This window comes from Engraulis encrasicolus, chromosome 9 (genome assembly GCF_034702125.1).
Source record: "Engraulis encrasicolus isolate BLACKSEA-1 chromosome 9, IST_EnEncr_1.0, whole genome shotgun sequence".
Lineage (NCBI taxonomy): Eukaryota > Metazoa > Chordata > Actinopteri > Clupeiformes > Engraulidae > Engraulis > Engraulis encrasicolus.
In genome coordinates this window covers 42,311,628-42,339,127 of record NC_085865.1, presented here as the reverse complement: position 1 = coordinate 42,339,127, position 27,500 = coordinate 42,311,628, and the positions used below count along the sequence as shown (strand labels likewise).

The window sequence follows — 27,500 nt, the reverse complement described above, 5'->3', positions numbered from 1 at the left end:
TTTCACCCTTGTTTCGTTATACCCTTAGTAGAACCGCAAGGGATTCCCTCGGGCAGTTCCCATCTGTGTCTCACTGCAAAGCACACGCTGAATTTATCTGTCAAAACAGGATTAAGGAAAACCTACCAGGGGGATCTGAAAATAAACGCTTGCCAACCACAAGAGAGCAAAGGGAGAGAGGGCGAGAGAGGGGGCGAGAGAGAGAGAGAGATAGAGAGAGAGAGAGAGAGAGAGAGAGAGAGAGAGAGAGAGAGAGAGAGAGAGAGAGAGCGCGAGCACCATTATTTTTGATGAATGGGGTTGGAGCTTGTGCTTAGCACCGTGGTCTAACTGCTATAGCACTGTAAGAAATGGCTTGCTTGTAGAGGGAGAGGGCATGCATGGGTAGTGAGGAGACACGTGAAGGGTTGACTGGCAGGGAAGAGCAGCACATAAGTTCTTGTCAACCTCCAGTTTTCAAACAGTTTCAGGGCCATGCATTGTCTGAACATTGACTGCAGCCAATGTTTTTTGAGTGCTCATTTCCAGCAGCTGATTTGTGGCAGTTGACTACATACAGTATTAACCAGGCTAATGTTAAATGGGTACTACATACGCATAAATGATTCAGTAAAGATGTGGGCAGGCACGCCCCCCAAAATGCTTTTGGCTTTTCTGAGCACTCAGAAAAAAATATGTGTAAAGCCAAAGCCGTCTGTCAAAGGAGGAGCCTCTAGCTTTAACAAGTCATGCCAAATGGCCAATGGACATGTTTACGTTAGGCTTGTTTAGCCAAGTTTTCCTCTGTTTGTTCATCCATTGCGGACCTCTTGTGAGACTGCCACGTATAGGAAGTGATGTCACAGAGGTTCACACACTGGCTTCAGAATGGCTGCCACTGCCATCACTACACTACATGCTACTGGTGTCCCTACACTACACACGCTGACAGGGCTCTAAATTAACTTTTTTCATCAGCATCCAAAATGGCCAGCAGATGCTAATCTTACTACCCAAACACACATTCACTAATGGGTCAAAGTGGCCAGCAGTAAGTTGGTCTTTTCTATAAGCCCAATTGGAATTTCACTATTATTTGCCTGGTTGGCTGGTGTTAAATCAGAGCCCTGTACACTGTGGAACACATTTGTCAACCTGGCCCATTCGTCCCCCACCAGTGGCATTGGATCAAGAGCAGCCGACACTGCCGTCACTACCGTACGTATTGTATGCTGTGGAACACTTCTGTCACCTGCCGTGCCCCATTCGTCCCCCATCTGTGGCATTGTTCGTCAACCCTCTCTCGTCATGTCCGCTCTTTTGTTTAACTCTGCTGTGGCCTTCAGATACTGTATGACTCATTATGAACGCACGTTCAAATTGCAAGGTTGTAGAAAGCTCCGACATAAACTCTTCCGACATTAAGAGAGTTAACAGCCGTTGTGTTTATTTATCTTCCAGTAGGTATGGAGGGGATGAGAAGGCCTGCTAGCTTGTTTCGAGGGCCTCACACAAACCGGCGTGACGCATAGTATACTGTATGATGAGTGGGCACAACTGAGGTCAAGACGCAGGGAAGCTACTATTTAAAGAAAAAACGTCCTGTCCCCCCGTTCATTTGTAGAACTCTCATTATAAATCAGCCCAATGGATTATCTATCCGCCACCACCGACTTGATTTAACGAGTGCTACATCCCATGCCACCCAGGACAGGAACATGCAACCCTGTGGCAGAACAATTGCACACAGGGCCCCAGGGCAAAACACTGATAGGGTCCCTCAAATAACTTACAATGATCACAATAGGGCCCCCACCAACAATACAGGAGGGCCCTGGGCCCAGGGGCAAATGCCCTGCTTGCCCCCCCCCCCCTATAGCTCCAGCCCTGACGCAACCGGTTCCCATTCGTCCCCTTTTCCCATTCCCAGGCCCTTGCGAAACTGGCAGTCTGCTGGTGGTGGTGGTGGTGATGGTGATGGTGGTGGTGGTGGGGTGACGTGGTGGCACGGCTGTGGTGTGTGGCGGTGACGGCACCAAAGAAGACAAACTCTCGTCTCTCGTCTTCATCTTTTTTCTTCCGCTACTACTACTCTTCATTTTGCGGGAAGAGGCTGTGCCAGACAGTCTGAGGTGGAGAAGAAGCCAAGTAGAGTAGAGGACGGTCCGGTGGGGCATTTGTCCCTGGGCCCAGGACTCTCCTGTATTGGTGGTGGGCTCCCTATTGTGACCTTTACAGGCTGTATAGAGGGCCCTATTGGTGTTTCGCCCTAGGGCCCTGTGTGCAATTGTTCCGCCACTGAGTAAAGTAGAGTAGAGTAGATAGCACAGCTGGGTCATAGGCGTCACGTCTCCATCCCCCCAGTCTGCTCTCTCCTCGTCTGGTCGGCTGGGCTGGTCTGGTCGTCAGACACCACCAGGCAGGCAGGCAGGCAGGCAGGCAGGCAGGCAGTGCCAGTGGAGCCTAGTTGCTTAATTACAGACACGCTAACGATAAGACGGCAGCCGCAGTGGCACTGGCAATGGCAGCCACTACAGCAGCAAGAGAGTAAAGAGCCAAGGGAAACTCAGGGGGTCCCTTGCAATATCTAACCTCCCTTCCTCTCCTTTTGCTTGTGCCCTTGTGCTACACTGACACCCCGATTCCTTGGAGAAAACATTATGTTTCCCCCGTCAGCCCCGTCACAACAACTTTTTGGGGTACTTTTACCCATTTAACATCCTGATTGCAAATAAGAAAATGACCTCTATATTGTGTTTTTTTGTGTGATGTTGAATAACACTTCTATTGTCAATGTCATCTTGCCTTGCATCGCGAGGCCACAAGCACAAGGCGAGGACGGGAGGCTAGATATGGAAAGGGACCTCTAGCAGGGATGTCTCTACAGCCGCAAGAGAGCCCAGAGCAGCGGCAGCAGCAGCAGGGAAACTCAAGGATCTCTACAGCACCCCCCAGGCAGTAAATTACAGCACTGGGAGAGCGTATTTATAAACACTGCGGTCATATTTTTAGTCGGAGGAAGGAGGGATGCACTAGAGAAGTGGGGGAGGGAATGGGATGGAGTGATGAAGGAAAGGGGGAGGCGGGAGGGGGGGGTGTAGTAGTGTGGGCAGGAGGAAAAAGAAATGCGTGCGAAAAACTGTTTCCATTTCCTCTTTGTGGTTATCAGGATACTGGCCAATGGCTTAAGCTAGACCAATAAACATGTGAGAAGTGGGGGAGAGGGAGAGAGAGAGAGAGAGAGAGAGAGAGAGAGAGAGAGAGAGAGAGAGAGAGAGAGAGAGAGAGAGAGAGAGAGAGATGAATAGGAAGAAAATGACAGGAAAGGAAAGAGGGAAAGATGGAGTCCAAGGGAGGTCGATTGGGGAGTACTGGACAGGCTTGTGTGTGTGTGTGTGTGTATGTGTGTGTGTGTGTGTGTGTGTGTGTGTGTGTGTGTGTGCGTGTGTGTGTGTGTGTGTGTGTCTGTATTTGGGTCATGGCACTAGTGAAAGGAAATGCTCTAGGTCCCCCAGAGAGAGGTGGTGGAGGATGCAGAGTTGCTGTTTTTGCAGTCTAGTCTAGTAAGGCCAGCCGGTGTGGTGTGGTGTTGGTGGATACGGCAAAACATTAGCTGGACGTATGGTAAGGTGCTGCCATCACATGCACTCATGCCTTTCATATTACAATGTTGACATGCAAGGAAAACCACAAATGTACACACGCACGCACATATATACACGCACACACACAGGGTAATTGCAAGCTGACCTACACGTTTCAGAAGCAGTGCAGTTGCTTACAGCTAAGCTCATTGAACATTGATAAACTAGTAGGTAGTAGATCATAGAGTCTGGTATCGTTGGTCATCCCTCACCGAACCTCCTGCAGAACACCCCCATGATGGTGCTCCCCGACAAAAAAAGCGTGCAGATGTGCAAATGAAGATTATGAGTCAGATAGGAGATAGTAGAATCTAGTGTCACTGGTCAGCACTCACCAAACAGTAGATGGTAAAGTCTGCCATCACTGGTCAGCACTGCCCTCATGGGATTTAAAAGAACAGCTCTGTCTACTACCAGCCAAACCAGCTAAACTCTTTGGATGTTGATAGTGATAGACAGCATATAGTATAGTCTGGTATTGTATATGTGTGTGTGCGTGTGTGTGTGTGTGTGTGTGTGTGCGTGTGTGCGGGAGTGTGAGTGTGAGTGTGAGTGTGAGTGTGAGTGTGAGTGTGAGTGTGAGTGTGTGTGTGTGTGTGTGTGTGTGTGTGTGTGTGTGTTTGTGTGTATGTGTAGAGTGTGGGCGAGGGTTTTTATTCCCCTCTCCTGTCCCCTAATTAGCTGTGCTTTAATAGCATCCGGGAGATGTGTGTGTTTGTGTGTGTGTGTACGCATGCACTCGTGTGTGTCTGTATGTGTATTTTCACATACTGTACACAATGATCATCAGCAAATTCTATGTGCATCATTGGTCAGCAGCACTCACCAAACCTCCTGCAGAAGACCCCCATGACAGCACTCTCCTCCACCACCCTCATGTCCGCCAGCAGGGCGAGCTCCAGCCCCCCGGCCACCGCATACCCACTCACCGCCGCGATCAGGGGCTTGGACAGCACCAGCCTGGACGGGCCCTGGCACAGGCAGGGGAGAGGAGAGGAGAAAGCCCCTGGTGAGGTGAGCTCCATCTTTTAAGGATTACTATATATTACTACTAGATATTAGTTGTCTATTATATTACGGGCCCTGGCAGGGAAGGGGAGTAGGCCTGGGTGAGCTCCATCTGTTAAGGGTTACTACATATTACTAGCAGATATTACTTATTAATTATTACATTATGGGCTCTGGCAGAGGCAGGGGAGAGGAGAGGAGAGGAGAAGGCCTGGGTGAGCTCCAGGGCTATACATTGACTTTTTGGCTAGTATTTGTCCAACTTCACTAACCATATACATACACTCCCTATCAGTCAAAGTGGCTATTACGTTTTCTTTTCTACCAGCCAAACTGAATTTTCACCAGCATTTGGCCGGATTGCGGGTGTTAATTTAGAGCCCTGGTGAGGTGCAGTGGAACACTGTAATAGTCACCGAAAAACTTTAATACCATAATAGGCCTATTACACCACTATGACAGTGTGACTGTGTGTTTGTTTAAGTAACTGGATGCCGTGTATTTCCCCAACTTGAAAACTGGAACAAATGCAGAGACAGAATCTCCCTCAGGGGATCATTAAAAGTATATAAACTTGTAATATGCAAGACCCGCAGGCTGGTTCCCAAATCTGTGATGTTGACACAGTACTACAAAAGTTCTCAAATGTCTCGGGGCGGAAATTAATATTTGTCGGGGAAGCCGATAGTCGAATACATGACCCCAATGTTGAATCAGTCTTCGGGCACCTGTTTGTATTTCAGGATCTCCAAAATAGATCTGGATTTATGCTGACAAAGAGATTTGATCACCAGATTTTGGCTATCATTTCTTACCACACAATGCAAAAGCACCACTTATAGCATCAGTAAGTAGAGGGAGTACATACAGTAATTGTTGCGATTTAACTACTGATAAGAAATATAAAACCCTTAAAATGAGAGCGAGTGCACGGCTGTTGCTAATAAAAGACTACTAGTAGGCAATCTAACAACTCATATATTGTGGTGATATTGTTGGCAAGTGGATTAGTGAAGGCTGTGTTGTGAAAGCTTTTAGACGTTACTGCAAAGGGTACTGGCCCATTTAGCCTAACCATAGAACTGTATGAATACATGGAATAGACAGCTAGCTGAAACAACAACGTAAGTTTATATTGCCTTTTATATACTATGCACCACAAATATTAATGCTTCTTTTAATGAGCTATATATATATCCCTGGTTTTGATTCTGGTTCTTTGATTCCTGATCCCCAACTTGTATTTGCATGTTACACAATCTCTTTACGTCACCAATGTAAGTTGCACCGAAGCACAACACCACAGCACTTCATCAGGTAGCTGCACTTACACAGACACACACGTACGCACACACGCACACGCACACACACACACATGCACAAACACTTAACACACACACGCACACACGCACACGCGCACGCACACGCACACACACACACACGCACACGCACACGCACACGCACACGCACACACACACACACACACACGCACACACGCACACGCGCACGCACACGCACACACACAGACACCAGGTTCGTACCATGGGACCGGGACCTCTGGTGACATCTTGGTCCAATTGGAGGGAAGCAGAGTGACGGGCCAGCTCCTTCAGATCATAACCAGCACAGAAATTCCCTCCTGGAAGAGAAGAGAAGAGAAGAGAAGAGAAGAGAAGAGAAGAGAAGAGAAGAGAAGAGAAGAGAAGACAAGAGAAGACAAGAGAAGACAAGACAAGACAAGACAAGACAAGACAAGACAAGACAAGACAAGACAAGAGAAGAGAAGAGAAGAGAAGAGAAGAGAAGAGAAGAGAAGAGAAGAGAAGAGAAGAGACCACAAAATTACTAAGTATGGCAGCTGGAAACCCGAAATAGGGAGGGGGTGGGGGGTAGAGGATGAAAAAACTACTGCAGCAAGGGAGGGAGGTGGGGAAGGAAAGAGGAAAAGAGAGAGGAGGGGGGAGAAAAAAAGAAAAGAAAGGAAAGGAGAGGCATGAAGAAAGAGGGAGAGAACAGCAAATTGGACAATGGACAGAGGAGACAGGCACTGCAAATGGTTATCATCCTTGCGGAGTCGAGTAACCAATAGCCAAGCTGAACTGCTGAACAATGGTTTTCATTAACGGCAGACAGAGAAAAGAAGAGGAGAAGGGAAGAGGAGAAAAGAGAAGAGGAGAGAAGAGAAGAGAAGAGAAGAGAAGAGAAGAGAAGAGAAGAGAAGAGAAGAGAAGAGAAGAGAAGAGAAGAGAAGAAAAGAAAAGAAAAGAAAAGAAAAGAAAAGAAAAGAGAAGAGAAGAGAAGAGAAGAGAAGAGAAGAGAAGAGAAGAGAAGAGAAGAGAAGAGAAGAGAAGAGAAGAGAAGAGAACAGAACAGAACAGAACAGCCCAGCCCAGTGCAATTGAACCCAGCCCAGCCCGGCCCTTCCCGGACTAACCCATCTCATCTCAGCTGAGCACACCAGCATGCCATCCAGCCTTTCAGCCTACTCATGTGGTGGTCATGCTAGGCCTCACCACAGTGACAGGCGAGGCTGCATGGCAGTGCCCTCTGTACCCATCACTGAGTCCATACCACCCCGCAGAGAATGGAGAAATCATGCCATTCCGCAGACAGACTGACATCATGCAAAGTAGTATTTATTTATCGCAAGTGCATTCCGGGTTGAGGTGTGTGACGCCTTCGCAAGTTAAGTCGTGCTCCTCAGCGCCTCGGGAAAGCACTTTTGCCACGTGACGAGGTTTGCACCGTTTTCCTGCCATGTGGGCGAATTTCTGTTCAAAAATGCTCTGCTGTGCCCTAACCAAAACCATGCCTAACCCTAACCTGGCAGTAAAGCAACATTTCTTATACTTTACTTTTGACAAGAACACCAAAACAAGTAAGGGAATGGTGAAATTGTGGTGAATTCGTGCATGTCAAAAACCATGCCTAAACTTAACCTGTCAGGCTGTCACAGGGAGTTGTGGAGGACAAGTTAACATGCAAAGGTATGATACACAAATGCAATTGACTGTTCATAACACTCTCTCAGTCATAGCGGCCAGACACGGCTCTCTAACATGAGCCTTCCAACCAGTAGGTTTATAGAGCATCTGAAGAGTAAAAAGGTCAACAGACCAAAGTTGCGTGCAATCCCTCCAAAGACCAAACTGGTTTCCAAGCGACCGATGGACCAATCAGCATTGTGGTGTATAGAGCCTCTGTATGTGGGTGGTTGACGTTTAAGGGCATAACGCAAAAAAAAAAAAAAGTTTTTCCAATTCCTGAAAAAAATGATGGAAAAAATTGGGAAAAAAATAAAGCACTTAGTGGTCCGTGGAATTTCACCTTATTTTTGCCATTTTTGGGAAAATGTGTCCTGCATCAACACATTGCATAGGCATGTCACACCGCAGGGAAATGAAGTCACACCACAGGAAATTCACTGCATTATGGCCATTTTAATCCTTTTGTATACATGACTGACATCTGAGCTCAAGCTAACTTGATAATGATATTGTGTTTAATCTTAATATGTGTTTTCATTTATAAAAAAACTTTTTTTCCTTCTATAAGAGCAGTCACACCACAGGACACCATTCAATGAACCTAAGCATTGCTTGACAGAAACATTGCAATATGAAGACATATTAAGAGGTTAATAGTCACCTTAAGCTTCCACAGCACTCTCCAATAACTGAGGTACTGACTGGTTAGGAGCCAGTCTTTAAGACCCTTGTAGTTGGCCTTGCAGCTGCCCATTCACAAACATTGACATACATGTCACCCGACAGGACGCAATTTGTGTTACGAAATTGAACTTGTAGTTAATATTACTGTCTTGAGTTTTTTTCACATTCACATATCTTAATATAAAGTTAATATTTATGCAATCATGCCAAATGCCTCATACATTATTCAAAATGTTGTTGGTTAATTTCTATATATATTATATTCCAGGTTTCATTAATGTTACAGTCACACCGCAAGATATTTGACATATAAACCTTTACATAAATCTTAACAAAAATGTTTCTTCTCATCTAAGACTAATATGACACATAATGTACCACATCTTCTTTCATTGACATTTGTTTTTTAAAGGAAAAATAACAGTTTTGTAGGTTTTTAACCAATGTTACGAAAAAACAAGGCGTCACGTCAACCACCCATGTGCACGCGACTGAAAAAATGATCACATTCCGAGCCTTATGCTACATCCACACATCTATCTAATGTGTTTTTTAATGGTTTTACATGACGTACTGCACAGATTAACACACACACACTACACACACACACACACAAGTCTACAGAACAACATACACATGTCATCACATACACATCCATACTCATGCATTTGTGCTAATAGATGTGCCTGCATATTGCACACCTATGGCAATGCCTGGATACGGCACAACCATGTGTGAACCCACATGGGTACATAAACATGCAAATATTTACACCCATATGCACACACACGCACAAAGAGGCAGAGGCAGTATGATCTCCCAATGATCTCCCTGGGAGGCGAATTTGAAATGTTAGTGCTTGCAGAGCACCCCTCACTTTGCGGTAAGAATAAAACATCTCATTTACAACCACTTGCAACATCACAATCTGCATAGTGTTAATTCAACACTATGAGTGTTAAATTAACACTGCAGTGTCTCTGGGAGCCCACCAATGATGTTAAATGTTCTTCTTAAATCTGTACAGGGGAAACTGTCAGGAATTACTTTGAATCATGTTTTTTTTTTCATCAAATGTGAGTAACCACAAATGAACAAAGGAGTCATTTTAATGTGAGCCTCAAGTTGAGCTCTCAACATCATCATGTCAGGTAAACACTCTGTTCCCATCCACGGTTACAGCAGCGGTTACAGCCAGGGCCGGATTAAGATGGCCTAGGGCCCCGAGGCTACAGGTTGATGTGGGCCCCCATGAAAGCAAATTTTCTGACAAATTAACACAGACAGTATCATAATTACGAGCTAGGAATTAAGGATAACACATCTACCAACTGTGCTCAACATGTCTGATGATTTTTTTAAATATTGCATCTTGTCACAACGCTGCAATTTTTCACTTTTGACCACTCAGGGGGCCCCCTGGCTGGTGAGGGCCCCTAGGCTGCAGCCAAATCTAGCCTGTGCGTTAGTCCAGCCCCGGTTACAGCGGAGACATGACTGCAATATTCCACAGCCACTTTCCCCCAATTTCTTCTTTTTTCCCCCTACTTAATTTCAAAAAAGGCCAACAAAAGTGTGTGTCCATTCGTTTCCTGTCGGCCGCATATTTCTAAAGAAGGGGGTAATTATTCATAATTTCTCAAGAGGCACTGAAACACTTTTCCCCAAAGTGGAACTGAAACGAAAATGATTGTGTTTTGACTAATTTGAGCTAAAATGGCTTCCTCATGGCTGCGGCCGCGGCTGAGAGCGAGACTCAACTGAACTGAACTGCAATACACCGCACCACATCACTGTGCTATAGTGTCGAGCTGAGCTAGCTGTCGAGCTGAGCTACCAAGCTGTTACAGCACACTGCAATAGCACCCCTAGAGGTTAGGGCTAGGGCTAGAGCTAGGGCACACACACACACACACACACACACACACACACACACACACACACACACACACACACACACACACACACACACACACACACACACACACACACACACACTATGGCTAGGGTTAAGGCACACATATGTGTGTGCGTGCGCGCGCGCACACACACACACACACACACACACACACACACACACACACACACACACACACACACACACACACACACACACACACACGGGCTAGGGCTATGTTAACAACCTACTTGTAGCTCATCTAGACGTAGCAGCCCGTATCGATATGATACTACAGTAGGTTGGACGCTGTGGCTACGAGACCAAGATTGAAGGAGCAAGTAATGAGGGGAGAGAGGGAACGAGAGAACGAGAGAGAGAGAGAAAGAGAGAGAGAGGGAGGGAGAAAGAGAGTGATCGGCCTATGATTGAGGCCCCAATGGTCGCCAGCCAGCCAATAAGCCAGCCAGCAAATCCACCAGCCAGCCAGCCAGCGCTCCTCGCATGACAGCCTGACAACCACTACATATGGACATCCAAGACAAATTTGCAAAGGGGACGTGAACTGAACTCCGTGTTAACAACACATAATGAGACAACGTACAATCCCCAATCCTGTGTGTGTGTCTGTGTGTGTGTGTGTGTGCACATGTGTGAGTCTATATTGTATGTGTGCATGTGTAAGTGTGAAGAGTTGGGCTGGGCTGGACTGGGCTGGGCTGGGGTTGGGGTGCGCGGCGGTTGAGTAATTTTTCTCCATTCAGACTTAACCCGTTTAACATGCGATAATTGCTGTCGCCACACACGGCTCTCTCAGCAGCACAGTTCAGTTCAGTTCAGTTCAGTTCAGTTCAGCTCTGTTCATCGCAACATAGCTAATGGAGTTGAGAGAGTCTTATTCTGGCTGGAGCCCATGGGTATTATATACTGTGCAAATGTCCTCTGCTCCCTAGGGAGTGTGTGTGTGTGTGTGGGAGAGGGGGGGAGCGGGAGCTTTTCTGCAAAGGTCTGAAACAAACCTGGCTGGATAACTCGTTTCCATGAATGGAAATGAGCCTCCAGTTTTGACACTGTGTGTGTGTGTGTGTGTGTGTGTGTGTGTGTGTGTGTGTGTGTGTGTGTGTGTGTGTGTGTGTGTGTGTGTGTGTGTGTGTGTGTGTGTGTGTGTGTGTGTGTGTGTGTGTGTGTGTCCATATGCATATATCTGTGTGCGTGTGTGTGTGCGTGTGCGTGTGCGTGTGCGTGTGCGTGCATGTGTGTGTGTGTGTGATGACTCCCCTGTGCATTAAAGGGCCTGTATTCCGAAGTGCTGACAGGGCACATGGGGAGAAATGGCAGATGTGTGAAGTTCCGCTCCAGAGCAGTGTTAAGAGGAAAAAGAAGAGGAAGAAGAGGAGGAGGAGGAAGAAGAACGGTGGAGAGGGAGGAATAGGAGCAATGGAGGTGGAGGACGACAGGTGGAGAGGGAGGAAGAGGAGGAGGAAGAGGAAGAAGAGTAGGAGGTGGAGGAGGAGGAGGAGGGAGAGAGGTGGAGGGGGAGGAAGAAGAAGAAGAGGAGGAGGAGGAGGAGGTGAAGGAAGAGAGGTGGAGGGGGAGAAAGAGGAGAGGAGGTGGAGGAGGAGGAGGAAGAGAAGGAGGAGGAAGAGAGCTGGACGGGGAGGAAGAGGAGAGGTGGAAGAGGAAGAAGAATAGAGGTGGAGAAATATGATGAGGAGGAGAAGAGAGGTGGAGGGGGAGGAAGAGGGGTACATGAGCAGAGGAGGAGAAAGAGGAGGAGGAGTAGGAAGAGAGGAAGAAGAGGGTTCGGTAGAGGAGAGGAAGAGGAGGGTTGTGGAGCGAGGGGCGCCACTTGAGCAGCTTAGCCAACCGCTAACTGATCTCCCGGATGCTATTAAAACACAGCTAATTAGGGGACAGGAGAGGGGAATAAAAACCCTCGCCCACACTCTACACACACACACACACACACACACACACACACACACACACACACACACACACACACACACACCCACACGCACACACACACATGCGTGCACACGCGCACACACACACACTATAACACACAGAGGGACATACACACATACACACATACTGTACGTACATAAAGCTACACACAGTAGCACACTATGCATGCTTACACTTAGACATGTATACAAATAGGAACGCACACAAAAACACAAACACTGACTCACACTCCCACAGGAATAAAACATTTGCATATGGCATACACACACACGCACGCACGCGCACACACACACACATGCGCGCACTCACACGCGCGCACGCACTCACACACACAAACACACGCACGCACGCACGCACGCACGCACGCACACAGGCACAGGAGCGCACAGGGCCTGCAGCTAGCTAGCGGAATGCTTCAAAAAAGCGTTTGATCTCCTCTCGCTGTTGATGGGCCCGGCGTGGTTTTGCTTCCCACACATAATTAGAGAAATGAAAATAATTGGACAGCCCATTGTGTGTTATGGGTGAGACACCCACATAATTATATTCTTCAAGCCCACACAATCAAAACAAAAAAAAGCAAGAAAAAAAACGGAAGAAAAAAAAGAAAGAAGGCGTATTGAGTTCAAGGAATAATTATGAGCGTCTACCTCTCTGCTTTAGGGATCAGCTTCACCCAATGAGAGAGCAGGAGCAACTCAGCCACATCTGTTGTGGCCAGCACGGCCGTAAAAGTGTTGAATGATTTGGCTAAAGGGTCCCTCCTAACGGGACTCTAAATCGATAAACATCAAAACAACAGCCTGAAATATGCTTTGCTTTAAAGCCCTTCCGTCTTCGAGATGGCCATTCCACCTTGGCAGCTGCTGAGTAGGATTATTTAAACTTGTCCTAAGTTCCTAAAAAGTACACTTTTAAAAGGATAATTTCATAAACCGGCTAGATTTTGCTGACATAGCACTGATCCTGACAGTCATAGCTGGGTCAACTACGGAATGTGTCAAGCGCCATTGAAGCCATAAACATCAAAACAACAGTCTGATATATAGTCTGTATTAATGAAGAGAGACTACGTTACATTACATTTAGCTGAGTCATTTATCCAAAGCGACTTAGGGGATTTACAGGTACGATTACAGTGCATTGGTTACAGTCCCCAGAGCAGGGGTTCCCAACCTTTTCCAACGTGGGGTCCACTCGAAATTAACACAAATGTTCAGGGCCAAATTCTGACCCAATAAAGAATAAAACTCAAATAAATCAATAGCAACACACACCACAATATCATTATAATTTGTAGAAAATGATTTCAAGGCCCACTTGGAATACCTTCAGGGCCCACCAGTGGGCCCCGGCCCATAGGTTGAAAATCACTGCCCTAGAGTAATGTGGGGTTAAGTGCCTTGCTCAAGGGCACTTCAGCCATGGATGGAGGTGTAAGGAAAGGTAAGAGTGGGATTCCAACCTGCAACCCTCTGATCACTGCCCTAACTGTTAGGCCATGGCTGTCCCATACAACCTAATGCACTTCATACAACCTAATGAACTTCAGTCCAACTTCAGGCCTTCTAGTAAACTGAGCAGAGCTGCTGAGCAGAAAATAGCACTGCTACCTCACTGCTCTCTCCTCACTTCTCGCTCCAATGCTTTAATATTCCTCTCCTCTCCTGTCTGCATACTAGACTAGGGCAGGCTTCAATAATTTAGTATATCCCCACGGCAAGGCCATGCCTACTGATAGACCCTGTTGAGTGAAGCCTGACCATTTACTGCAATTCTTTTTACTGCAACTCATTCTATTTAACTCATATTCGACTCATATCCCACTCCTTCTATTTCACACAGTGTGACTTATTGGCTGAGACATATAAAATAGAAGCAGAGGTACTGTTCTGGATGTAATTACAACAATTGTGGTACGATATTACATAGCTTCAACAATGTTACATCATACTGGTATATGATATATTGGTTGCATTCCAATATGCGACCACCTTGCGTCCTCCACTTGTGCTTGTGGCCTCATGTTTTGCTGATGCCCCGCCTCTGTGGAGAAAACAATTAAGTTTCCCCTCTGTCAGCCTAGCCACAACAGTTTTTGGGGAACTAGTCTTCATTCACCATCCAGTTTGCAAATGAGAAAATGACTTTACAATTGAGCTTTAGCGAGATATTGAAATATAATGCTGTTGTCAGTGATGTCATCACGACGTATTATTTACTGGTACGACGCCACAAGCACAAGTGGAGGACGCAAGGTCACATATTGGAACGCACCCACAATCATATTGTATCATACTACTAGTGCTTCAGGGCAGCCTTGACCTAGTGGTTAGGGAGGTGGACTCAAGATCAGAGGGTTGCAGGATCAAATCCCACCATTACCTCTCCCTACACCTCTATCCATGGCCAAAGTGCCCTTGAGCATGGCAACTAACCCCACGTTGCTCCAGGGACTGTAACCCATACTCTGTATCTAAATAACTGTAAGTTGCTTTGGATAAAAAGCTAAGTGTCATGTAATGTAATGTAATGTAGTGTTGTAATTACATAATAACAGTACTTCTACAGTATACATCTCTGTTAATTGCAGTGATGATTAGTGCCATTTATCATGCTAAAGAAATACAGTGCATTCATACAACTTATTCTATATTTACACACACACACACACACACACACACACACACACACACACACACACACACACACACACACACACACACACACACACACACACACACACACACACACACACACACACACACAGAGAGAGTTCTACAGTTACTCTAGTCATTTCCACTTCTTCGCAAAGGTGGAAAGCACAACTCTGTGAAAGTCAACATCCTGTCACATTTGTTTAGGCCATTTAGTAAACCAGCTGACAACTACTAAATCACCACCACCACTCCTTATCCTGCAGCAGAAGATTTGCTTCCAGTGCCTACACTAGGTACCACCAGTGCACTAGCCTCAGTGTGTAGTCTACTTGTTTGTAGTGGGTACTACTGTATATTTGGGTAGTCATAGGCGCATTGTTTTCTAAACCAGGAGTCAGGGCCCCTCGGGGGCTGCGAAAGAGATGTTTCAGAGATGGATTTACAGACGCAATAACTGCATGACTGTTAGTGCTTGTCATATCATCATGTTGTTCAATTCCAAGGCTTCCATGGTGATTAAACGTGACTGTGCTACTCTAAACATTATACAATTAATTTAATGTGAGTAAACAAAACAGTTAGTAATTTTAGGTCTGTATACTCAAGCCTCAATACTCAATAGTCAACCCTCAACCCTACCCCTACTAACCCTAACCCAGTAGAGTAGCTGCTCAACAATGCTGTGCATTACCGCAGCACTGATGGACTCGCCGACCTCACCCTTAGTTACTCACCGATGCCCTGCATAAGTGCTGTCATGGAGTCATACCTCTCATCCCTAACCCAGAGGAGTAGTAGAGTAGAGTAGAGTAGAGTAGAGTAGAGTAGAGTAGAGTAGAGTAGAGTAGAGAAGAGTAGAGCAGAGTAGAGTTAAGTAAAGTACAGTACAGTACAGTACAGTACAGTACTGACTCAACCCTAACCTTTGTTGTGCCTCAACTGCATGGAACGAGATTCACTCAAACTTGTTTTTATGCCTGTCAATGAGTTCAAATCATATCTCAATCACACATTCAAAACTGTTTGCACTTGTTTTTTTTATTTCTAACTTCGTGTATTACTTCTCATACCTATACTTTTTTACACCCATTTTAATCTATTTAATCAATTTTAATTCTGTTTTGTATGCATCCTGTAATGTAATGTGTGCTTCTGCCTTGACCAGAGCTCACTTGTAAAAGAAATATGAATCCCAATGTGGTTTCCCCCGGTTAAATAAAGGTAAAATAAAAATACAAAGGCTTTGATCTCCCAACCCTAACCCTGTCCCAGCGCAGTAGCTAGTAGTTCCTCACCGATGCCGTGCAGCACTGCAGTAGAGAGGACCTCGTCATCCTCCAACCCTAACCCTCAGGGCCGTAACCAGACATTTTCAAATACAGAGGTCAAATACTGTGTGCTGTAGCGTATACTGTACATTTAGAATGCTTCAGTCAAACTCTTACGTTTGTTTTCATGAATCCCTGCCTTGAGGATAAATGGGGGTGTCGTATACAGACTGAATTTATCATTGTTGGTCTTATATTGATTTTCATCATAGATACATTTTACATTACTGGAAAAAAAAATAGAGAGGACATGACGGCCCTGCTAACCCTAACCCATGTGTAGTACAGCACAATACGGTAGTACCTCACAGGTGGTGCATCACTGCAACAAAGAGGGCCTCGTCCTCCTAAAAGACTGATCTTCAGACCCTATGTTGTGCATTACAGTATTGAAAGGTACAGTACAGGACAGTGCAGTAGTTCCTCACCAATGCCATGCAGCACTACAACGCAGAGGGCCTTGCCATTCCCCAACCCTGACCCTAACCAAGTACAGAAGAATAGCTAGTAGCTACTCACCGATGTCATGCAGTACAGTATAGTATAGTATAGTATGGTACAGTAGAGTAGTTCCTCACCAAATTCGTGCAGTACAGTATAGTACAGTACAGTACAATACAGTAGTTCCTCACTGATGTCCCGCCTCCTTGCAGCAGAAGGCCTAGTCCTCCTCACAGACTCTGATCTCTTATCCCAGCACAGTAGCTACTCACCAATGTCGTGCAGTACAGTATAGTACAGTATAGTACAGTGCAGTACAGTTCCTCACCTATGCTGTACAGTACAGCACAGTACAGTAGTACAGTACAGTAGTACAGCACAGTACAGTACAGTAGTACAGCACAGTACAGTTCCTCACCTATGCTGTACAGTACAGCACTTAACTGGTTTCATTCATATCTATCCAACCGCCAACAATATGTCACTCTCAAAGACTCACGCTCCACCACAGTTACCATCAGCCACGGCGTTCCGCAAGGTTCGGTGCTTGGCCCCCTTCTTTTCACCATCTACATGCTCCCCCTTGGTCGTATCATCCGCTCCCATGGTCTCAGTTTCCACTGCTACGCCGACGACACACAGATATACATCAGCACCAAACCCTCTCCTCTGTCCCCCCCCCCCCCCCCATCCCCCCCCACCCCTCTCGTCCACTGCCTGCAGGACATCAAAACCTGGATGACACACAATCTCCTCAAACTGAACAGCAATAAAACTGAGCTCATGGTGGTGGCACCAGCAATGCTGCAAAGGAAGGTTGGAGATCTCCACCTGGACATCGATGGATGCACCATCACCCCATCCCCCGAAGTACGTAACCTGGGTGTCATCTTGGATTCATCACTTTCACTTCACTCCCACATCAAAAAAGTCACCAAATCGGCATTCTATCATCTCCGAAACATCTCCAGACTCCGGCCTTCACTCTCTAAGACAGTTACGGAGACGCTCACTCACTCCTTCATCTCCTCCCGTCTGGACTATTGCAATGCCATCCTGCTTGGTCTACCCAACAAGGCCCTAGACAGACTGCAATATGTCCAGAACTCTGCTGCCAGGATCATAACAGGCACTAGACCCTGGCAGCACATCACCCCCATACTCAAGCAGCTTCACTGGCTCCCCATCAAGTCACGGATTACCTACAAAGTCCTCCTCCTAACCTTCAAGTCCCTCCATGGTCTGGCACCCCACTACCTCAGTGACCTCCTTCACCCCTATGACCCCTCAAGATCCCTGCGGTCCTCTTCCAAGGGCCAGCTGATCGTCCCTCGTGCCAGGCTCAAGGCCACCAGTGACAGAGCCTTCCATGTTGCTGCTCCCATTCTTTGGAACAATCTGCCCGACCACATCCAAAATGCCCCTTCACTGGCCATGTTTAAGCAACACCTTAAGACACATCTCTTCCTGGAGGCTTATGGCTGCTAGTTCCACAAGCACTTTCACGCATTCACACACATGCTCACACACTGACGCGCACACACACTCACACTCTCCAACACAACACTCTGTGAAGCGTCCTTGGGTGTTTTGAAAGGCGCTATATAAAACGAAAGTATTATTATTATTATTATTATTAGTACAGCACAGTACAGTAGTACAGCACAGTACAGTACAGTAGTACAGCACAGTACAGTACAGTAGTACAGCACAGCAAAGTACAGAACAGCACAGTACAGTACAGCACAGTACAGTAATACAGCACAGCACAGTACAGTACAGTACTACAGCACAGTACAGTACAGTAGTACAGTACAACAGCACAGTACAGTACAGCACAGTACAGTACAGTACAGCACAGTACAGTACAGTACAGTACAGTAATACAGCACAGCACAGTACAGTACAGTACTACAGCACAGTACAGTACAGTAGTACAGTACAACAGTACAGTACAGTACAGTACAGTAGTACAGTACAGTAGTGCAGTACAGTACAGTGCAGTAGTTCCTCACCGATGCCGTGCAGCACAGCAACACAGAGGGCCTCGTCCTCTTCAAACCTCCTCATCTCCTCCAGCAGCCTGGCCGCCGTCGCCTGGTTGACCGCGTTCCGCACCTCTGGACGGTTTATCGCCACGGTGACCACCGGCCCGCTCCTCTCCACCAGCACCAAGGGCCGCGCCGCCACCGAGCCTGCAGAACAATGGATACAACCGATACAACCAGAGAAGACGGCAAGGAGTGTTTGGTGTTTGCCAAAGAGGTCAGTTGTGGGGAGGTGGGGAGTTGTGATGCCTGAATTGGGTCCCCATTACATTGTATGCATTGAGTGGTGAGGGCCTTGCAGATGAATTTGTCCCGGGCCTGTCCAAAGCTGTCGGCGGCCCTGGATACGATCACACCATCCAATTCCAAAACCACCTCTCCTCTTACTCAGAGCAGGCAGCCAGGATAACCAGGACACACGACTCACCACAGGCTCGCCTTCTCCACAGGAATGGAACACAGACTACTGTAGGTGCTAAGTAGGACTGCATGGTCTATTGTGGGATTTTTTGGCAAGATCGATATAGCTGTGACTTCAGGTCTGGGAGTTGGTCTTGGATTCTGCACCAAACCCCACATTTCTCCAGGGACTGCAACCTATACCCTGTACCTAAATAACTGTCACTCTGGATAAAAGTACAATCTAAGCATAATAATAAGGGACATTTCCTTAGGAACTGAAAACATTCCTATTTCCACAATCTACAAGTTGAAATGTACTGCTTTAAGCTTGAATAATTGGGGGCAGAGGGGGATTTCATACATTTTACTGGGGGACAAACCACCAAAATCAGGGGCTGTCCTTGATACAGGGCACATCAGGTCAGTGGTCACCATATTATTCTCTGAAGTATGGTTGGATTGAGGGTTAGGTTTATTACCAGGCAGGTTCCCATGTCTGTCTCACTTTTTAAGTCTTGTGTTTACTCTGCAAAACAGTGGCGGAATACTAACATCTGTTTGGCTGTGGCTGACAGAGGCCGCCGCGTTCAAGAGCCGCACAGCATCAATCATCTAAATGAGTTTGTTTTCAAACATTTCAGAAAAATCCCAAGCACCATCACTGCCAAATCCAATCACTGATGCTGATATGGTCTTGGTCTTTGAAAACCGGCATGGCTTATTGCACATTTCCCCATTAGCCAAGGGGGGTGGGAGAGGGGGAGGCAGAAGACGAGACTGTACACACAGGCCTCTTCATCGCTTATTTTTCATGATTAACTAAATCAACAGCTGAGCGGGGCCAGTGAAACAATGTGTTGTGAAGCTGTAGATGGAATCAAATTCATCCACAAGTGATATTTGTATTAACTGTGTGTGTGCAAGCAAGGGGAACTAAATGGAAACCAGCTGCTGTCCTGAATCAACAAACAGCTTTTACTGTACGAGAAAGGCTGGTCTGTGTGTGCAGATTATTTAAAAGTATACTACATATAGCACCATTGGTGGCATAATCTGGGTCTAATTGTATGGGACATTTTACTGGAAAAACCCCAAACATAATTGAGACACATACACATCACTTAACATTATGAATAACAATGCAATGAATTGGGGGGGCGCATTGAGATGGCTTTGTCCTGGGCCCAGCCAAAGCTGTCAGCGGCCCTGACTAGGTCCTACCATTACAAACACGCAAAGACTAGATGTCAAGTTTTCGTTCAGGTTATTGTACAATAAATGATGTTGAGTTGCTGCCCCCTAACGTTACTGAAGTGTCTCGTATCATCGGAAAGATAGACTAGCACAAGCCATGACACGTCAGTCCCACTGTCTGTAGGCTATTGCTTGCTTGTCTGGTTGTCTCACTTTACCTGTGTCTTTGGCGCTGGTTGAGCAGAAATGAGCGCTTGCAATTACTTTTCCTTGGCTCGCCGCCTTCCTCAAATGACACCGTGAACTGTGACTGACGCCAGCGGCGTAAATAAAAAGGTTTCGCAAATACTTTGCCTTTGACACCGCCATGTCCACCTTGACAGTGGTTGTGTGAGATATTTAGCCCTACACTTGCACACAATTCAGGAAAAAGTTACAATTTGTTAAATTTTGCATCTGGTGCTTTTGAACAGTTGTAGGCCTACTTGGAGAAGTCTCGAAAAGCGCCAATCTCCAGAAAGTTGCTCACAGTTAAAATTTTCCTGACGGAAACGAGGAGGTACTTAGAAACGAGACGGAAGGACTCGGTTCTGGGTGCAATACAGCCAACTAAACACTGGGGGGCAAAGTTGAGCTGCTTTTCAACAGACAAATGAAATGTCTCCATGCATCACATTTCCAGACGTTTGCACCTTAACGGGTCATTGCACTTTAAAATGCGGCATATTACAATCCCATTATTCTATTCGTTCCAGAAAAGATCATGGCCTGCCCTGTAATTACAACATTCATATGGTCATTATGGTAAATTGCAATGGCAGCTTAAAATATACCTGAATTCACCAGGTTGTAATTCACAAAAGCCAGTGAATAAGAAATAAACAAGACACCATTTTAGTATGGCTTTTCCAATGTATTCGTCTTTTTTAATAAAAGCTTTTTTTTTCTTTGCACCTTTGTACAATTTAAGGCATCATGCACAAGATAACAAGCCATACAAAAGCCTTATGATCACCCCACCTAAAATATTACACTGTCTGTCTTTACTGTACTTTTTTTGCAGGTTAAAAATAGAAGTCTTTACAAACATGGCGCAGCTGGCATGTCAGTGATTTTTTCCAAAAGCAGGTCTTCTGTCTTCCATGGCATACGTAGCAAAACCCAGAGATATGAACACTAGATACAACGCAGGCCACTCCATGGGTGCATTCCAATATGCAGACTTCCGTCCTTCCTTGCTCACTTGCCTGCTTGTGACCTCATGATGACGTCACTGACGACAGAAAATGAATTCAATATCTTGCAAAAGCACAATTCTAATGTCATTTCCTCATTTGCAATCGGGATGGTGAATGAAGAACAGTCCCCCAAAAATTGTTGTGGCTAGGCTGACAGCGGGGACACTTAATTGTTTTCTTCACGGAGGCGGGGCGTCAGCAACATGCGAGGCCACAAACACAAGTGGAGGACGGAGGTCTGCATATTGGAATGCACCCCTTTTGTATTGGAACAAATGGCTCAAGTCAGATCGCCACCACGTTTAGCTGGTATGCAGCTGCCATCAATCAGTGACAAGGCAATACGCACATTATCTTCTAGATGGCGGTAAAATCTATGAAAAAATATAATGATACCGGTCGAAGATGGTGGCGCACTGGGTTGGGCCACGACAAAAAGGTTGGACGCGGCCGGCGGCTAGTGTTCATATCTATGGCACAATCCTGCTTTCACAGTACGTCCCTGTAAACATGGCTTCGGCAAAAAGTAGACCTCCAGAAAAAAAAGAGAAATAGTTCATGCTTTTTTGACACCGACTTTGGAGGTCACATAAAGCATGCAAATAAATTCTAAAGATGGTATTTACAATGTTTTTTTTTCTTTTCTAAACACAGAATTTTAGCCACTCCAGACTGAGTTTTTTTGTGTGTGTGTTATTAAGACTAACAACATTAAGAAATACAATACGGTGATCACTGACAAGCAGATAGATTTTTTTTAAGTCCTTAGGTCCCGCCCCGAAACCCTGGTGAGATGTGATTTGGTCATCTTGTGGTGGGAAGACCAATGATGGAGTAACTTCTACAGTTTTTTTCTTTTCTTTTCTTTTCTTCTTCTTTTTGGCACGAACTGTGTCCACAAGTTGTGTGCATTCTCTCTCTCTCTCTCTCGCTTTCTCTCTTGCTGTGTGCTATACGACATTGAAGACCATTGAGAGGTATTGCTCGTAGGACACTTGGATCCAGCCGTCTTGGTCTGTGTCGTACCGCCGGAAGACATCGGTCAGCCTCTGTGGAAACAACAAAAACAAACAAACAAACAAATCCGTTATACCATCCCGAAGAGTGATCAACTGAGGGTCGCATGGAAGAAATAAATATACTGTATACGCCATACACTCCAGCCAGCCAGTAAATGTGATTACCAAACACTACTGGATCAATAAGCTGATGGGCTGCTGCGGAAAAGGCTACTCTTTTCTTCTATTAACGTAATGAATGCAAGACTAAGTGAATGACTTCAAGACCCTCTTGATTTCCAACTGTTGCCCGCTTTCAGTCCGTCTGCAGATGCAGTTTAGAACAGGACAGAAATCTGTTCCTCCTTGTTTGGGAGACATGATGCATAAATGATTCATACTGCGCCATATTGACAACGCTAATAAGCATGTAAGTGTTCCAAATACGTTCTGCATAATTAAGCATGCAGGCTTTGTGTTTGAGCACATAAACAGCTCATCCTGGATTGACTATCCTGCATAAGACTATCCTGCATTAGACCTTGTTGTGGAATTTATAGAGAGCTCTGAGCTTGGCGGAGTACAAGAAAAGACCATGCTACTCTCCATGATACTGTAGGGCTATATACAGTAGCCCAGTTTCACAGGACTTCAGAATAGGGGACCTGAATAACAGTGTTTAAAGAGAATACTGTATGTGCACTCTAATAATAAATCAATTCAGGACACTGGTATTTATCATGTACTCAGGGATAATAATAATAACCATGTTTGTGTGTGTATGTAAACATCATAGACTAAATATAATAAATTGAGACTTACGGCTCATATAAGGGATATTGAAGCAGTGTGTGAGCGTGTGCGTGTGTGGTTGAATGTGAGTGAGTGAGAGAGTGAGTTAGAGAGTGAATCAGAGTGAGTGAGTGAGTGATAATGAGAGTGCGAGAGAGAAAGAGGTAAAAAAAAGAGAGTGCTAATAGTTGTTGAGGTTTTGCATGGCCATACCTGTAGCACGATACAGCACTGGATGAAGTCATCAAAGGCCACTTGTCCCTTCCTCTGGCGGTCGAACTTCTCGATGAGGGTGTTGTAGAACTGGTCTGATAGCCGGTAGCCTGGCAACACACAGCAACCACACACAATCAGTATTCCCCACAGATTGTTTTTTTCTTTGTCAAAGTGGTGGTGGTTATCCGATAACAGATAGACGTGACTGTCATCTTTGGAAAGACTACTGCGTGTTCCTGTTTTATATGAAGAAAATGACACTAAACCGCATAAAAGGACATGAAATTTTGTTTTCTGGGGAGATCTAGTCTAGTTGGTAGGTGGTTGCCGTCAAGGTAGCCACCTTAGCTACTGTATAAAGTGCTTTTACTTCCACACTCTCAACTTCCATAATGAAGTAAAGGAGGAGGAGCAGCCTCACTGCTAGCTTCGTACTTGGGTAACTTTTAAAAGCTTCAGCTTGGAACACTGTGAGCCGCAAAGGGCCCATTTGTCTTCAGCAAACAGCTTTTTATTGGGAAAAAAACCCGCTATTCATTACGTATTCTTGGTAGAGCTTTCCAGAGTGAGCAGCTGTAAGGCTGATAACTGGATATCGAATGATTTTCTTAGAAAACGTATAACTGTGCCTTCAACTCTGCTGGCAGTAGTCAGGCTGCCTGTAGTCAGGCACGTCAAAAAAAAGGAAGAAAAAAAACGTGAAGTGAGAAAGCAATTCCACGAACAACAAAACACATTTACGCACGTTCACGTTTAGCCACAACAACAAGCAGTTTTGCATCCAAATAGGCTTTGTAGCAGTAGCTTGTGTGAGACAGCAAAACATCATGCCACGTTAGGAATTCAAATCGCGAGACAAGGTCTTTGCCAGGCGTCTTCCTGCTAAGCTACTGGGGGATTTTCAATGGGCTCTTTTCTTTCTTCCCGGTACTTCATTTTTACACTAATCACAACATTCACAACCGCCTGAAAGTCAAATCCGGATCAAAGCCACCGGGTCGGCTGCTGTGAGGAAGCAGCCAATTTCTTCATGAAAAAGACAAAAAATGAAAGAAAAAAAAAAGCCTACTAATATTCAAGCTCCCTTCTTCATTTGGGCCATAAAAAGCTAAAAATCCCCTCATCCTAATCAATGCGGTGGAGATTGAGGTGGTTCTGGGGCCAGGCGTATGTGGTTTGGGAGATAGAGGGAGAGAGAGGGGGGGGGGGTAATGCTGAGCAGGTGAATACAGCTGCAGCTAACAGCAGCTAACCACCTGACTGCTGAGTACTACGGCAAGGGGACGCTAGGGGTACACCAAGGGTGTGGCAGGGGTATGGCAGGGGTGCAGCTGAAGTGTGCCAGGGTGCAGCAGGGGTAGGCCAGGGGTACAGCAAGGGCACACACACACACACACACACACACACACACACACACACACACACACACACACACACACACACACACACACACACACACACACACACACACACACACACACACACACACACGTTTTCATTTGGTGTGTCCATTGTTTGCATGCACATGCACACACACAAACACACACACACACACACACACAAATATATGCACACACACACCCACATATATGCATGCGCACACACATACACACAGCCAACCAAAGCCACATATTGTAAGCAATGTTAGTCATGCTTATTAATTTTTATCACCATGCAGAAACACACACAATACACCTTACGTTCAATCCACACCAGTGCACAAAACGAAAAGAAATGCTGACATGCTGATTTTATCCCAATCTACTCTTGAGGGGCATGCCGACACAAAAGCTGACTCTGACCTTTACAACCTGGGGAGGGGGGGTCAGGGAGGGACACATACAGTACCTGGAGCCTCCCCCCCCCCCTTCAATGAAAATGTACATCCTCCTCCTCCTCCTCCTGGGTCATCAGTGAGTGTTGTGAGTGAAAATGGTTATATAAAAGCATTACTTTGCTCACCGAAGCCAGTGAGGGCCTGCTTCAGCTCGTTCTTGTCGATGAAGCCGGAGTTGTCTCGGTCGTACGTGCGGAAGATGTTCTGCCAGTCCGTGATGTACTTCCACACGCCCGCAAACTCGTTGAAGTTCACCCCGCCTTTGTTGTCCCTGTCAAACATGGCTGGCGGAAGGAAAATAAAGAACAATGGAGGTAAAAATGTTAATATGGCGTTTTGCTTTTGCAGGCACTGACAAGTGAGAAGTGAGAAGGACACTCTACCAAGTCTGCACATAGACTATGCATCATAGGTGTGCACAGATAGGGACAAGGTGGTGCTAAAGCACCTGCCCTTTTGCACTACAGGACAAAAATGAAAAGTGATTTTGTCACAATGTACTGTGGTCCATGTTGACATGATAATCTACAAAGGCCTGACAACCAAAAGCATGTGTCAATAATTCCCTGATATACTATCTAGCCTCTATAGCCTAGCAAGGCAACCAGAAGATACACATACCCCCAACTGCCCCCCACCCCTTTCAGCACCTGCCTCCCAACATGTCTGTGCACGCCACTGCTGTGTATCCATCTTCTTGCTGGATTTGTGTGACTTAACTGTTAGCACAGCTACAGGAGGAAGGTTTGTGTGGTCTCTATCACTTAATCAAGGACACTTAAATTCAGAAAAACACTCAATACCTAATATGGTCTTTCATATCAGAAGAGCCCACAATTACATGGACAGGTACCATTTGTGGGGTTTAATAAATTACCATTCATGTCTTGGCACTATGCTCATCCGTTTGTGTGTGTGTGTATTTTCATGACTAAATTACAGACATGCCTGAGGCTAGGCTTTATGGTGTGTCTGGGATGTGAGCGTAAACTGAAAGTGTCCAATTGATATGACATTTTAAAGCCATACACATCCTGCTAAACTAGTTCAGTAACATGGCACACAGTATTTACCTGTGTACAGAACTGTAACACACCCATGTTTGCAGCAGACCCATTGAGGGTTAACAATACTATACAAATTTGCAATGGAAAAGATGCGTGTCGGTGATGTCACGTGGTGGACGTATCCTTCCACAGTTATCGTGTCACACATCACTCACATCTGTCAACGAGCACTCTTCAAACGGGACCGCCGCTGGAAATAAGTCCGGCCTCGACGTCTTAAGAGCATTTATGTAACCAGCAGCCTCGTTTCACAAATCAACCCAATTTGATTTGGTAAATATAGATTTTAGTGTGGGTGAGTGTTTAACTGGTGTGTCATGGATACTGTACACTTGTGTATTTCCTGCATGTAGTTTCATGTCCTGTACTGCCAACCAGCTGAAAACTATGCAGTGTTTCATATCAAAACATAAATTCTATGATATAAATCTACTAACGCGCAAGTTATTCACAAGGGACTATGAATAGACAGGTACGGGTAAAGCGACACCTCATAGGTAGAACTAAAACCTGACAATTATCTCACAAGTACAGGACACTTGTCTAAACAAAACAAAGGCAAGAAAGAAACCAAGTTATTCATTCAGCCAATCAATAGCTCGCAAACAACTTCTGAGAGACTTCACGGTGAGCCAAAAACCTCTTTAATTCCTTCCCCCAATAATAAACAGCTGGCTAAACATTAGGTTGCTTCTTAACTCTGACGTCGTGACAAACAGAGGAGCTATTTTGTCACAGCAATGTGGCAGCCTAACGAGAAAATGAAATGGTTGCCATGGCACACAAACAAACAGACACACAAGAAATCCACAGCAGGAGCCGCAGCAGTAGCAGTTCTAGACCTACTGTACAACACTGCAGTTCTGTAAATAAAATGGAAAAGATATTTACCGATGATGGATCTGACAGTGACTGGATTGAAAGGCGTCCATGTACCTGAGGGGACACAAGATTGAGACAAAAGCACAGGGTTACAAACAGTTGAGGACAGTTACAAAGTACATGTATCTCAAGTCAAGTCAAGTCAAGTGTACTTTATTGTCAAAAATCTATGCAACAGGATTAGCACAGAAGTTTGAAATTGTTTAAAACAGTTTGTTGAAACAGTTTAA

General features: G+C 45.6%; 2 protein-coding genes across 3 annotated transcripts in view; both read right to left on the bottom strand.

Annotated features, from left to right (window-relative positions):
* The window catches only part of zgc:101569 (uncharacterized protein LOC449822 homolog), a 45,159-nt gene extending 23,060 nt beyond the window's left edge, over positions 1-22,099 (bottom strand). The window contains exons 1-4 of the mRNA XM_063207186.1: positions 20,459-22,099; positions 18,612-18,791; positions 6,173-6,270; positions 4,450-4,594 (exon numbers count right to left, since the gene is read on the bottom strand). Of these exons, the coding sequence (XP_063063256.1) occupies positions 4,450-4,594; positions 6,173-6,270; positions 18,612-18,791; positions 20,459-20,609 (574 nt within the window). The 5' untranslated portion in view covers positions 20,610-22,099. The remainder of the gene's footprint in view (positions 1-4,449; positions 4,595-6,172; positions 6,271-18,611; positions 18,792-20,458) is intronic.
* Positions 22,100-22,218: 119 nt separating this feature from the next.
* Positions 22,219-27,500, bottom strand: part of pdcd6 (programmed cell death 6) — a 32,022-nt gene continuing 26,740 nt past the window's right edge. The window contains exons 3-6 of one of the 2 annotated variants that reach the window (XM_063207187.1): positions 27,280-27,324; positions 25,438-25,605; positions 23,482-23,591; positions 22,219-22,527 (exon numbers count right to left, since the gene is read on the bottom strand). In XM_063207187.1, the coding sequence (XP_063063257.1) occupies positions 22,429-22,527; positions 23,482-23,591; positions 25,438-25,605; positions 27,280-27,324 (422 nt within the window). In that variant the 3' untranslated portion in view covers positions 22,219-22,428. The remainder of the gene's footprint in view (positions 22,528-23,481; positions 23,592-25,437; positions 25,606-27,279; positions 27,325-27,500) is intronic. The other variant, XM_063207188.1, reaches the window with a different exon arrangement.